The 14,030-nt window shown below is 40.8% G+C and overlaps 1 protein-coding gene across 3 annotated transcripts in view; it reads left to right on the plus strand.

Moving 5' to 3' along the window:
- AMN1 (antagonist of mitotic exit network 1 homolog) overlaps nt 1–13,696 on the plus strand; it is a 45,845-nt gene extending 32,149 nt beyond the window's left edge. For all 3 annotated transcript variants that reach the window (XM_047787269.1, XM_047787267.1, XM_047787268.1), the window contains exons 6-7: nt 1,875–1,986; nt 13,256–13,696. In XM_047787269.1, coding sequence (XP_047643225.1) covers nt 1,875–1,986; nt 13,256–13,329 — 186 coding nt within the window. In that variant the 3' untranslated portion in view covers nt 13,330–13,696. The remainder of the gene's footprint in view (nt 1–1,874; nt 1,987–13,255) is intronic.
- Nucleotides 13,697–14,030: the final 334 nt, after the last annotated feature.

Below are 14,030 nucleotides of genomic sequence, written 5' to 3' on the forward strand. Positions count from 1 at the left end.
ATCACATTTTGTTTACCCACTCATCCGCTATTCTAAAGATGCCTGTATACTTTTCCATCCATGTTTGGAAACTTTCTCTATGTATATGTGTGTATGCATATATATTTTCGTAAACAAGATACAGTATTGTTTTATATGTTTGTAAATCATATATAATAGTTTCATAATATATTCTTGTTTTACAGTTTGCTTTTTAATTCAAAATTATGTTTTTAAAAATTTTCAGGATTTATTAGGTATAATTTACATACAATAGGGAGTTCTTGTCATGGCTCAGTGGGTTAAGAACCCAACTAGTATCCATGAGGATTCAGGTTCAGTCCTTGGCCTCAGTAGGTTAAGGATCCGGCATTGCCATGAACTGTAGCGTAGATCGCAGACACAGCTCAGATCCAGCATTGCTGTGGCTGTGGTATAGGCCAGCAGCTGCAGGTCTGATTCGACCCCTAGCCTGAAAACTTCCATATGCTGCAGGTGCAGCCCTAAAAAAAAAAAAAAAAAAGGAAAAATAATAATTTACATACAATAAAATTCACCTGTTTTAAGTGTACAGTTTCATGAATTTTGGCAATGTTATCTAGCCTTATAACCATTACCACAATTAAATATAGAACATTTCCATCACCCTGAAAAGCTTTCTCCCATCTCTTGGTAGTCATTTGCCTGCTGTGGCCCTCCCCCCAAGCAACTCCTTTTTCTCAGTACAGTTTTGCCTTTTCTAGAATTTTATATGAATGGAATCATGCAGTATATTGTCTGTGGTTTGGCTTTTTAGTCTTTTCTTTGACTTCTTTCACTTGGCATAATATTTTTGAGATTCACCCATGTTGTTGCATTTGTTAATATTTTCATTTCTTTTTTTGCTGAGTAGTATTACATAGTACAGAAATGACCCAATTTGTTCATACATTCACCATTTGATGGACATTCAAGTTGTTCCAAGTTTGGACTATTACAAATACTGCTGTGGACATTTGCATACACGTCTCTAGGTAGACATATGTTTGCATTTTTTGACAGGAATGGTGGTGGTAAATACCTAGAATGGAATTGCTGAGTCACATGCTAAGTACATGTTTAGCTTTGTAATGTCTACCATATTGTTTTCTAAAGTGTCTGAACTAACATCGCGTTTAAGATTTATGTCTATTAATACAAGTAGATATTTTTCATTGCAACGGTTTTATCTGTTACACCATATTAATGAACCACCATTTATTTACCCAGTCTCCACTCTTTTACTATTACAAATAATATTGCAGTGGGCATATTTAGAAATTGTTCCCTTACAGAGTTCCCGTCCTGGCTCAGTGGTTAATGAACCTGACTAGTATCTATGAGGACATGGGTTCAATCCCTGGCCTCACTCAGTAGGTTAAGGATCCAGCGTTGCTGTGAGCTGCGATGTAGGTCCCAATCAAGGCTCAGATCCCATGGTGCTATGGCTGTGGTGTAGGGCCAGTGGCTATAGCTCCAATTCGACGCCTAGCCTGGGAACCTCCATATACCGCAGGTGCAGCCCTAAAAAAAAGACAAAAGACAAAAAAAAAGTTGTTCTCTTACATAAACATACAAGCGTTTCTCTCTATATAGTGAATATCTGCGTTTGGAACTGCTGGGTTCTGGGGGATACTTATTGTCAGCTGTAATAGATGTTGCCAGGTTGCTTTGTTAAATGGTTGGGCATTTACCTTTTAAAGCTGCTATACCTTCCAAATTAGTACAGACTTGCATTGGTCCTTTCTATAGAGTTTTTCTTACAAGTAGCTATTTGGATTGTTTGTTATCAGCGTACGGTATTTCCCAAGCTTTTTCATACTGTTACTATTGTCCTATTTTTTTCTTTTGATTATGCTGTCTTTGTTTTTAAATAGGAGATTCATATGGGACACTGTGTGAATCTGACTGATGAGGCTGTAGAAGCTGTCCTTACTTGCTGTCCTCAGATATGTATATTACTCTTCCATGGATGCCCCCTGATAACAGGTTCGTATGATAGGCTGCATGGGTTCAAGTCCCGGTTTCATCTTTTAATAACTGTGTGACCTTGTGTAAATTACTTACCCATTCCATTATGCAGTTTCTCACCTGAAGTGGGTCTAATGACAGTACCTACTCATAAATTTGGTCACTGTGATTACCTGACAATACTGTGTCTGGTGCCTAGCCCAAATACATGTTAGTCGGGATGATGATGATGACGGTGGTGATGGCAGGTGCTCAAATAAATGACAACTGTGATGAGGACGATGGTAGTGGTAGTGGTCATGATAGTAAACGTGATGCTTTATGTAGTCAGATTTCTAATATTACATCTGTCAGATAGGCTAACTGACCTGTTAACTGTAGTCTCATCAAGCCATAGCCATTGAGATTCAGAATAATTTGGACTCCAAGGCTACAGTGGTAGTTCACTGAAGAACAAAGCAGTGACAGCCCTTGGGGCTTATGTAAGAGCCATGATACCTCTTTCACTTGATCCCTGCAATGGGTCCCATACCACAGTATAACCTGAATCTTTTTGTAAATCAGTACTTATGCCCAGCTCTTCCAGCTCGTTTTCTTAATTACAGTCTAGTAGTTACTATGCTAGAAGCCTTTTGACCCCTTCTGTTTTTCTGATATTTGGACTGCCAATCTAGACCAAGCCTGTAAAGGATTATATTTGGTTATCAGTGACATCTATAATGAAGACTAAATCTTATTTTAAGCAGACATTTCTCAGAGCGCTAAAGCCCAAAGAGACATCAGAAACTGTTAACAGTGGGTACCTCTAGGGAAGGGTATGGAGAGACAAAAGTAGGAAAACACCTTCATGATATACCCTTTTGTGCATCTTGAAGTTTTGTATCATATGAATGATTTTACCCATTAAAAATTGATCATCATAATTCAAAACCAATAATTTAGAACCAGAGAAGTTCATGGGACTGAGTACAGCGAATTGGTACATGTGCACACTATTCTGGGGGTTGTGAGAAGGCAGCCAGAGGCTCTCTGGTCATCAAACAAGGCAGAAAATTATATTCTAATAAGTAGGCTATTATTGTAAGGTGGAGGAAACCACAATATGTGAAATGTAGTAACAGCAACCTTTGCTAATCGATCTTTTCAGAATACCCATTAAAAGTGTGTGAATCCAGGGAGTTCCCGTAGTGGCTCAGCAGTTAATGAGCCCAGCTAGTATCCATGAGGATTCGGGTTCGATCCCTGACCTTGCTCAGTGATTTAAGGATCCATTGTTGCTGTGAGCGTAGTCGCAGACTCGGCTCCAATCCTGTGTTGCTGTGGCTGTGGCACAGGCTGGCAGCTGCAGCTCCGATTTCACCCTAGCCTGGGAGCCTCCATATGCCACCAGTGCGGCCTTAAAAAGACCAAAAAAAAAAAGTGTCAGTCTACCCACTGAGCTATGTGTACATGTAATCAATACATTGAACAAGAAAGTGGTACTCAAAAAAGTGACTCCATTTTCCTCGCACTATTTTAATTATAAATCTGCTCTAAAGGGGCTATTTTCCCCCAAAGCCAGATGAAAATCTCAGACATTTGCTATTGACTTTTCTTATCATTCTCAAATAGTTAAAAGTCTTGTCATTTCATATCACCAAAACTCCCTCTCATTTCAGTAATTAAAATGTCTTGGGCCCATGTAATATTCCAAACAAATTCAAATTAAAGCTTTTTGCTCCTCCAATCAGCTCAAGTTTGCCTTAGGTGGAGAGGCTACTGTGGATAAGGGGTCGTTGTTAGTTTCTCTGTTTTACCACCTCATGCTTCCCCTCTTCCTTTCCCAGCTTGCACCCCATGGTTTCTGACCCCCCCAAGGTCAGTGCAGGGTAGGACTGCGGTGAGCAAGGAGGGGAGGGGAGAGGATGAAAAGTCTTACCTGACTGCTTCTACTGAGGTGGAGTATTCACACCCTGGGCTCTGTGGATGAGCTGATCCCAATCTGTACTCTCCCAAAATAGGGCACTTTCGACCTCCTTCAGAGGCCACTCTCTACTACTCCCGTCATCATTGCATATATCTCCTATCTGCAGTTCTTTTTTTGTTTTGTTTTTGTTTTTTGGGTTTTTTTTAGGGCTGCACTTGCACATGTGGAAGTTCCCAGGCTAATGGTCACATCGGAGCTGCAGCTGCCAGTGTACACCACAGCCACAGCAATGCCACACCTGAGCCACATCTGCACCTACACTGCAGATTGTGGCAACGCTGGATCCTTAACCCACTGCGTGAAGCCAGGGATCGAACCTGCATCCTCCTCATGGATACTAGTCAGATTTGTTTCCACTGAGCCACAAGGGGAACTCCATCACTTTAGTATCTTTGAATGCATGAGGCAGCATGGATTCCAAAATCAGTTTTCAGCCAAGCATTTGCAAGTCATGTATAGGTGGTCTGGTATCTCATTTTGGAATGAGAAAGTAGCTGGTACTTCTAGTCCTGGAACCTTAGCAGAAGTAGTTCCATTTTAATGTTCTGTTATATTTGTCTCAGGATAACTCAACCTTTGCTAATTTCACTTTATCTTCCTGGTTACAATTTGGAAATAGTTAAATTGTCATTTTCCCTTTATTTTTTAAAAATTTATTTTTTAACTGAAGCACAATTGATTTACAATGTTGTATCTCTACTTTTAATAGAAGTCGACAGACTGTACGCAGTCAACCAGAAAAACTTAGACAAGCTGCTTAAAGCAATTATCAAAGACCCTATAAAGAAATCCTTAGAAGAGAGACCATAAACTTAAAATTTGAGTATAGCAAGACCAATATTAAAATTCTTATAGGTGCTTCTATTAATATAGAAATGACTAACAAATACCAGTTTTCAAGTCTGGAAAATATGTTGCAGTGAATAATCTGATTTTTAAGGAAGAAGACTTTTGAGATAAATTATTTAATTACTGAGCTCACTAGTAACAAAAACATGTTATCAGTTGGTGAATTCAAGGGAAATGCCTGCCTGTTACGATTATAGACACTAAAAGCTTAGGAGTTCCTGTCGTGGTTCAGTGGTTAACGAATCCGACTAGGAACCATGGGGTTGCAGGTTCGATACCTGGCCTCGGTCAGTAGGTTAAGGATCTGGTGTTGCCACGAGCTGTGGTTGCAGACATGGCTCATATCCAGTGGCTCTGGTGTAGTCCAGTGGCTACAGCTCTGATTGGACCTCTAGCCTGGGAACCTCCATATGCCGCAGGTGCGGCCCTGGAAAAGACAGAAAAAAAGAAAAAAGAAAGCTTAATCCCACCAAATCTTTGCAAATCCACATGACTCAAAGTACTGAATTTACCAACAGCATGACACATAACTCCTCTCCTCAATCTTCTAGGAGTTCCCTTACCTTACTCCCTTACACACACGCGTGTGCGCGCGCGCGCGCACACACACACACACACACACACACATACACACACTCTCTCTCTCTCTCTCATTCCCCCTTTGGAAGGTTTTGCCCTTTGAAGTTCCGTTTTGAGGGACTCTCCTTCTCAAACCTATCAAAGAAAAGCACTGCCCAGGTAAAACTTGTTGTGTGCTACTGCCACCTTGTGGTCATATGTTTTTCACTTATCTGCCCCACAGTCCCTTGATCTCACTAACTACAGTTACATGCTGGTGTGGTGTTCTAGAGAACAAGGGCATAGCACAAAAAAAAAATATGTTTATATCTCCAAAATTTTGGAACATACAACATATCACTATAATGAATATAAATTTCTCAGTGGCCCTGAGAAATACTATAGGTAAGAAACAACTTTTTTAATCCAAGTACCAGGGAGTTAGAAATTTTCCTTTACCCTTCTAGGTTCTCCTGGCTGGTCTAAGAATTTAATTGACATGAGGCACATTAACAGGAGAAAATCAGACAAAGTTTAATAACATGTATTAATACATGAGGGAGATCTAGGAGAACTGAGTCACTCACCAAAATGGCTGAAACCCTCACCAAAAATAACACCTTCATCTAAAGACTGAAGAGAGGAGTTCCCTTCGTGGCTCAGCAGAAATGAATATGACTAGCCAGCGGCTACAGCTCTGATTTGACCCCTAGCCTGGGAACCTACATATGCCACAAGTGTGGCCCTAAAAAGACAAAAAAAGGAGTTCCCATAGCGGCTCAGGGGAAACTAATCTGACTACTGTCCATGAGGACGCAGCTTCAATCCCTGGCCTGGCTCAGTGGGTTAAGGATCCAAGGTTGCCATGAGCTGCAATGTAGGTTGCAGACTCGGCTCTGATCCTACGTTTCTATGGCTGTGGCGTAGGCCAGCAGCTATAGCTCTGATTTGATCCCTAGCCTTGCAACCTCCATATGCTGCAGGTGCAGCCCTAAAAAAGAAAAAAAAAACCAAACTATTAGAAGCACTCTGATTTTGTTTCTTCAGAAAAGATAAAACATTAAGCTGCTACTTAAAACATTGTAGGAGTTCCCACTGTGGCATAGCAGGATCAGCACGTCTCTGCAGCAGCAGGACACAAGTTCCATCCCTGGCCAGGCCCAGTGGGATAAAGGATCTGGTGTTGCAATTGTGGCTGGGATCTGATCCTCAACCAAGAAATTCCATGTGCTGAGGGGCAGCCAAAAATGAAAATAAATTAATTAAATAAAATACTGAAAATCATAGACATTATGGAGATAAAAAGAGAATTTTTTAACAAATTATTTTAAATTCAATTATGTCTGCATTGATTTTAAGTCATTTCAACTCAGTAATTTCAATGGACAGGTTTATTAATCTACAATGGACATGCATTTCAGTTTCTAATCATTATCTAAACATGTTTCACAGTATTCACAAGCATGGAGTTCTAGATTTTAGAAGGGCAACAAAGCAATTAGCACTAGAGTCTTTATGTTTACATTGAAAAGCAGGAAAACCCGACAGGAAATCTGCCACTTTTGATTGAATTGACTCCAATTTTAGTGATATCTGAGGATTTGTTTCAGCTTGATTATTTTACAAGCAAGTTCTTTTTTTTTAACATTTTTTTTGTAATTAAAGTATAGTTGGGAGTTCTCATCATGGCTCAGTGGAAACCAATCTGATTAGTAACCATGAGGACACAGGTTCTATCCCTGGCCTCACTCAACAGGTTAAGAATCCAGTGTTGCTGTGAGCTGCGGCATAGGTCGAAGGTGCTGCTTGGATTTGCTGTTGCTGTGGCTGTGGTATACAGCTCCAACTCGACCCCTAGCCTGGGAACTTCCGTATGCCATGAGTGTGAAAGGCCAGTAGAAAGAAAATCCCCCTCTTGGAAGAGGCGACACCCCAAATCACTCACGAGAAGCGGTCTTGATGCAAACAGCAAGAGGATTTTTATTCCAAGCGCGCTGGGGCCCACAGTCATACGCCACGCCGGGGTAGAGGACTGCGGCCCTGAGTGTGGAGTCAGGACCGCTTTTATGGGGTTCACAACAAAGCCCGCGCTTTTACAAACTAATCATTTTAAAATATCACAAACCAGTCAATTCAAAATGTTGAGAGCCCGCGCTTTGTGGACCAATTAGTTCAAACTTGTTCTGGAGTTACCTGTTTGTACCTCCCTTTGGGTGGGGGAGACATATTGTCACCAAGATATATTTATCAGGATTTTCAACAATTTGTGGCGCACCCGATCTTACTGGGGTCGGTTAGGCGATTAACTTCTCCTCTTTTTATCTTATGCAAGCAGCTTTACAGAAGCCAAACAAGCAGTTAGTAAGTTTTATGCATAGAGGCACATTCTCAGGGGCCTGTTTTTCCCTTTCCACATAGTTTTGTACAGAACAGAAAGCAAGCCCTAAAACAGCAAAAAGTATGATCTTTTACTTATAGGGAACAGGGTCTGGCATTTAGAGCTTCTTATTAACTTCCTGGGTTCTGGGAGGGTCAGGTTGCATTTTCATCCTTTCAAGTGTGGCCCTCAAAAGACAAAAATAAAATAAAGTAAAATAAAATAAAAAAGTATAGTTGATTTACAGTGTTGTGTACAAGCAAGTTCTTTACTTAGATTCCTGTATAATATATCAAGATTTACCACAAAGAGCCAAGTGGTTTGTTTCAGAGTTACCCTGTCATTAAAGCTGATTCCTTGCTTTAAGGACAACTACTTTTTTTTCATATATTTAATTTCCTAAATTCTATATTATTCCATTTTCTCATTGTTATTTATTTATCCATTGCTATTCCAGCATGATAGAACTTCTTTATGCCAGACACTGTAATGAAGCATTGGAACCTTGATCATCGTTTGCAAAAATGTGCCCTGCCTCCCATTTTTTCCACTGTGTATTCTATAAAAATGTCTAAATTACATTTTCCTTGATTATTTGAAAAAAATTAGTTTGTGGGGTTTCTGTTACGGCGCAGTGGAAACAAATCTCAGTAGGAACCATGAGGTTTCGGGTTTGATCCCTGGGCTCGCTCAGTGGGTTAAGGATCCAGTGTTGCCGTGAGCTGTGGTCGCAGACTCAGCTTGGATCCTTGTGTGGCTATGGCTGTGGCTCAGGCTGGCAGCTGCAGCTCCAATTTGACCCTAGCCTGGGAACCTCCCTATGCCACGGGTGCGGCCCCCAAAAGACAAAAAGACCAAAAAAAAAATTTTGGTTTTTTAATTTATATTTCCCAAAGTTTTTGTTTCTTGGGGGGTCCAAAATATCCCAACATGAATCTCTTTCCGAAAGGGGTCTCCATCTATATGAGTCATGGATTTTTAGAGAAATGATAAGATTCCATACAAGTCATCTACACAACTCTCTTGTTTTAAAGATAATGGAACAGAGATAAAATTGAATTTAGGTGGCTTGCCCCAGATCTCAAAAACAGTTAACAGTAGAACTGTTGCGAGAACTCGGCCTCTGCTCACCAGTGCCACAGAGACAGAGGTTTGGGCGAAGGAGAAAAAAATAGCTTCATTACTTTGCCAGGCAAAGGAGGGTCTCAGCAGGCTAATGCCTCAAAGACTCTGCCCCCCTTGGGAGAGATTGGGAGGTGGTTTTATAGTTTGGGGAGTGAAAAATAGGCCTTCAGATAAGTATCAGGGTAGAGACAAACTTGCATTGTTTTCAAAGCTGGTGTTCAATGGTCTTCTTTCCGGAATAAAGTATGCTTTGTTAACACCTTCCATTTGTTGGGAGGTTTAGTTCTGCTGAAGAATTCAAAGCTATTGTTATCTATATTCCTTGAGGAGAGACTGGGACCCTGCCCCAAGGCAGCACTATTGTCTCTGGAGTGTTCCTTCCCGGTCTCGGCATCCCCTCCCTTCCCTGATTAGCAACAGTTTGAACCTACCCTTTGGAAGGTCATGGGGGCTGAAGTTTATTCCCTAAAACAAGAAATGGGGGACACGGAAAGGCTTGTGTACCCAAGAGCCCATGGGTCCCTGGTTGGTTTCAGAACTAGAAGTAAAAAACCTAAGTCACCTAATCCAAAATCTCAACCTCTTTCCCCATTAGAGCAAGTTCCTAAACCTTTGATGTCAAATGGCTTGACTCTTAGTAGGAAAGGTAAGGAAATAGGGAAGTGGCATCAAGCATCAGCAGTGTGATTGGTATAAATGACCTTTGGAGTTTTTTCAGTCCTGAGAGTCTGTGTTTTGACGAGTGACAGAATAAGCCACCCCGAGACATGCCCTTTTTGGCATAAGGACTATTTTAAGCTAATTATTTTTGAGAAACAGCAGAGCTGAAGAAGCTGTGAAAACAGAGTAGAAGTTACCCTTTTGTGAGGAAAGTTTTTCGTTTGTGACATGTATCGTAAAGTGTCTCCCTCTCTGTACCAAAAAGAGAAGGATGACCAAATCAGAGTCTTTTCAGTGGACAAGGCACCAACTTTGTAGCAAATCTTACTGTTACCAAACTGATTTCAGTCAGCAAAGCCAATCTGCTGACATCGGGTTGTGGTAAAGGGAGGTGCAGGGCACCAAGTGAGGAGAATGGACAGCTCATGCTTGAAGACGGGATGGCTCCCTGGCAGGGGTTTTTAAAGGCATTTGGGACAAGGGTCACATCGTGCTGATCACACTCGTGGACATTTCTGATTGGTTGGTGGTGAAGTAACAGGGTGCTGTTTTGGGAATTTTAATTATCACTCTTCGGGTTCCAACCAGTCTGGGATCTACATGCAAGTAATCACCATCTTCCCCCGAATAGGGAGTCTTAGTTTCTGCAGAAAGACTCAAAGATAAGCCTTGTTATCTATACCCCTTTGGGAGGAACGAGGAGTCCTGTGACTCTGTTTTTCAAGCTTTTATTCCTTTTCTTGCTCGACTGCTTTCCTCTGTTTCTGCATTTTCTACTTCTCTAATCATTAACTGTTTGGTCTGGTCTTTAGAAGTTGGGCCTAGGAGAAGAAAGCTTTTTCCACAAACAAGAAATAGAAGACATGAAGGGACTTCTCCCCAGGAGGGCCCAGTAGGGGTTTGCTTGGTTTCACTACCATTGTTTACCAAGGGTAACTCCCATAACCAGTCTCAAGATGTTGATCTTTCTTTTGTCTTTAGCTGAAGAATATACTTAAGGTGGTGGCTGGGGCCATCTCAAGGAGTTTACTGATTTTTCCTGGTGTCTCCTTTGTATACAGAGGGTATGCTTATTGATAAACTTCTGTTTTTCTCTTGTTAATCTGTCTTTGGTTACAGTGGATCTTAGCCAAGAACTTAGAAGGGTAAAGGGAAAATTCCTTTCCTCCTGTACATGTTCTACAAAGTATTCTGGCAAGCGATCCTGATTTAGAGACTCCACAGAGAGTTCCCTTTGTGGCTCAGCAGTTAACCAACCTGACTAGGATCCAGGAGGATGCAGGTTCGATCCCTGGACTCGCTCAGTGGGTTAAGGATCCAGCGTTGTCGTAAACTGTGGTATACGTCACAGATGAGGCTCGGATCTGGCATTGCTGTGGCGTAGACCGGCCGCTGTAGCTCTCATTTGACCCATAGCGGGGGAACTTCCATGTGCCACGGGAAGAAAAAAAAAAAAAGCGAGAGAGACTCCAGTTTCTTCTACAGCATAACAAACTCATTGAATATTTCTTCATATATTCAAATCGAATATTTCTTTAGTTGAAACTCAATGCCCAAAGTTCACCGTATCTTCATGAGAAAAAAAGCTGGCTTGAGATTTTTGAGTGATGTAATACTGCCATCTAGCATCAGACATTTTAAATTACATAAAAATTTAAAATGCTCATGACTGGAGGGAAAAGTGTCTTCCTGTTTATGTGCAATAATAAATTCCTATAGAACAGTGACAAAAATAGAGTCAGGAAATAAATATTTATATGCAATATTTAATAATATCATCATAACTAGTAAAAAATGTCAAAATATTCCTAGAGACACCAGCTAAACTGAAATCAGGAGGTATGAAGTTTCTCATTTTGTTCTTTTTCAAAACTATATTGGTTCTTCTGGGTCCCTTGAATTCCCACGTAAGTATTAGGATCATTTTGTCAATTTCTTTTTTTTCTTCTTTGGCTGCACTCACTACATACAGAAGTTACTAGACCAGGGGTCGAACCTGCTCCACTACTGCAGTAACAATCCTTAACCCACTGAGCCACGAGACAACTCCCATTTTGTCAATTTCTTTAAAGAAGTTAGTTGGGCTTTTACTAGGGATTGTGTTGAATCTATAGATCAGTTTAGGAGTACTGCCAATCTTTTTTTTTTTTTTTCCATTTCTTGGGCTGCTCCCGCAGCATATGGAGGTTCCCAGGCTAGGGGTCAAATCGGAGCTGCAGCTGCCAGCCTACGCCAGAGCCACAGCAACTCGGGATCCGAGCCGTGTCTGCAACCTACACCACAGCTCACGGCAACGCCGGATCGTTAACCCACTGAGCAAGGGCAGGGACCGAACCCGCAACCTCATGGTTCCTAGTCGGATTCGTTAACCACTGCGCCACGATGGGAACTCCCTGTTTATTTATTTGATGTCTTTTTAGGTCCGCACCTGCAGCATATGGAAGTTTCCAGGTTTGGGCTGAATCAGAGCCATAGCTTCCAGCCTACAGCACAGCCATGGCAACTCCAGATCCTTAACCCACTGAGCAAGGCCAGGGATCGAAACGGCATCCTCATGGATACCAAGTCAGGTTTGTAACCTGCTGAACCACAAGGGGAACTCTCAAAAAGAATTTTTTTTTTAAATAGTGTATCTGAATCACTTTGCTATTCAGCAGAAATTCATACAACATTGTAAATCAATAATACTTTAATAAAAAATAAAATTACAATAAATTCATGTAATACTTATCTATTAAAAATTGTGTTTTAGGAGTTCCCATTGTGCCTCAGCAGTAACAAACCCAACTAGCATGCATGAGGATGTGGATTCGATCCCTGGCCTGGCTCAGTGGATTAAGGATCCAGCATTGCCACAGGCTGTGGTTTAGGTCGCAGACACAGCTCAGATCTGGTGTTGCTATGGTTGTGTTATAGGCCTGCAGCTACAGCTCCAATTCAACCCCTAGCCTGGGAACTTCCTGGAAACCCTGCCACAGGTGTGGCTCTAAAAAGAAAAAAAATCGTGTTTTAGGAAAGTATTCTAGGACATGGAAAAAATGTCCAACTTGGAGTTCCCACCATGGTACAGCAGGATCAGTGGCATCTTGGGAGTGCTGGGACACAGGTTCAATCCCAAGCCCAGCACAGTGGATTATGCATCTGGCATTGCCGCAGCTGTGGTTTAGGTCACAACTGCAGCTCAGATCTGATTCCTGGCCCCGAAACTCCATATTCCGAGGGGCAGCCGAAAAAGAAAAAAAAAGAAGAAAAATGTCCAACTACAGGTCAGGTTGTTCTGTTCTGGTAATTTACTCTCCCCTAACCTTTTTGGGTGTGTTGCAGCTTCCCAGGGTATTTCTTTAATCCTGTTTCTTTAATCATTCTTTGTAAATAGTAACTTTGTTAAACTCTGTTTAAACACCTTACTTTAGTGTGTCATCTGCTTCCTGCCAGGACCTGAGAAAGCTTAACTCTATTACTTTCTGGTTGCTGAAATTAAGATGAAATTACAGGCGAAACAATAAACGATTGATTTTTTAAAATATTACTATGATATGTGCCCTGCAGCTAATAATAGTAATGATTCCCATTAACAATGTATTTTTAGTTTATGCTATTCTTTATATATATATATATGTGTGTGTGTATCTCATTTCATCCTTTAAGTAACCCTATGAGATAGTTATCGTCATGCTCAGTTTATACATGAGGAGACATTAAATACCTTTGATTACTGTGAATTAACATATTGGTATTGTTTTCTTTTGTAGATCATTCACGAGTAGTCTTGGAGCAATTAGTTGGACCAAACAAACTAAAGCAAGTAACATGGACTGTGTATTGAAGCTTATTGAAGTTTATCAGAACTATGATCTTCACACTACTTTTCTGGGAAACAATGATCTTAGACATTGGCTTTCCAGTAATATGATTTATGCTTCGAAGTTATGCAAGCTCTTAAACGTGTTAATAGTGCTGTTATTTCTATGTTTGTTTCATCGGCAATTGTTCCTGAAGTGGTAATCCTAGCATGCCCTCAGATATATTTGGGGAGGATACTGTGTTTGTTTGTTAAATAACGAAGTTGTAAATTACTTGTTTTCCCTGGAGATTGCCTTCTCCTACCTAGATATCTGAGCTGCTACAAGAGAAATTTACCAGTAGGGTAAACATTAGGAGAAATCGAAGTAAAGTTATTTCTAAAAGCATAATTACCTTCCTAGCTATGTTCTGACTGCTACCTTCCCAAGTATTTAAATACTCACTGGCCAAAAGCAAAGCTGAACATCAGGCCTGTAAATTCTTCACAGAATTTATTATTTCAGTGAAACAAAGAAATAATAAATTTAATGTCATAATCCAGGACATCATATATCTTAGCCATTCAGCATATGATTGTTACTGGGGCCCTTAGCTGGCCACTTTTTGCACTGATTTTTTACGGCTACTTGTCCCAGGTATGTGCTATTCATCTACAAACATTCTTCCTTAAAAACTGCATTCAAGAATATATAAGAATGGGGAATTCCCTGGTAACTCAGCAGG

This window comes from Phacochoerus africanus, chromosome 7 (genome assembly GCF_016906955.1).
Source record: "Phacochoerus africanus isolate WHEZ1 chromosome 7, ROS_Pafr_v1, whole genome shotgun sequence".
NCBI classification, from domain to species: Eukaryota; Metazoa; Chordata; class Mammalia; order Artiodactyla; family Suidae; genus Phacochoerus; species Phacochoerus africanus.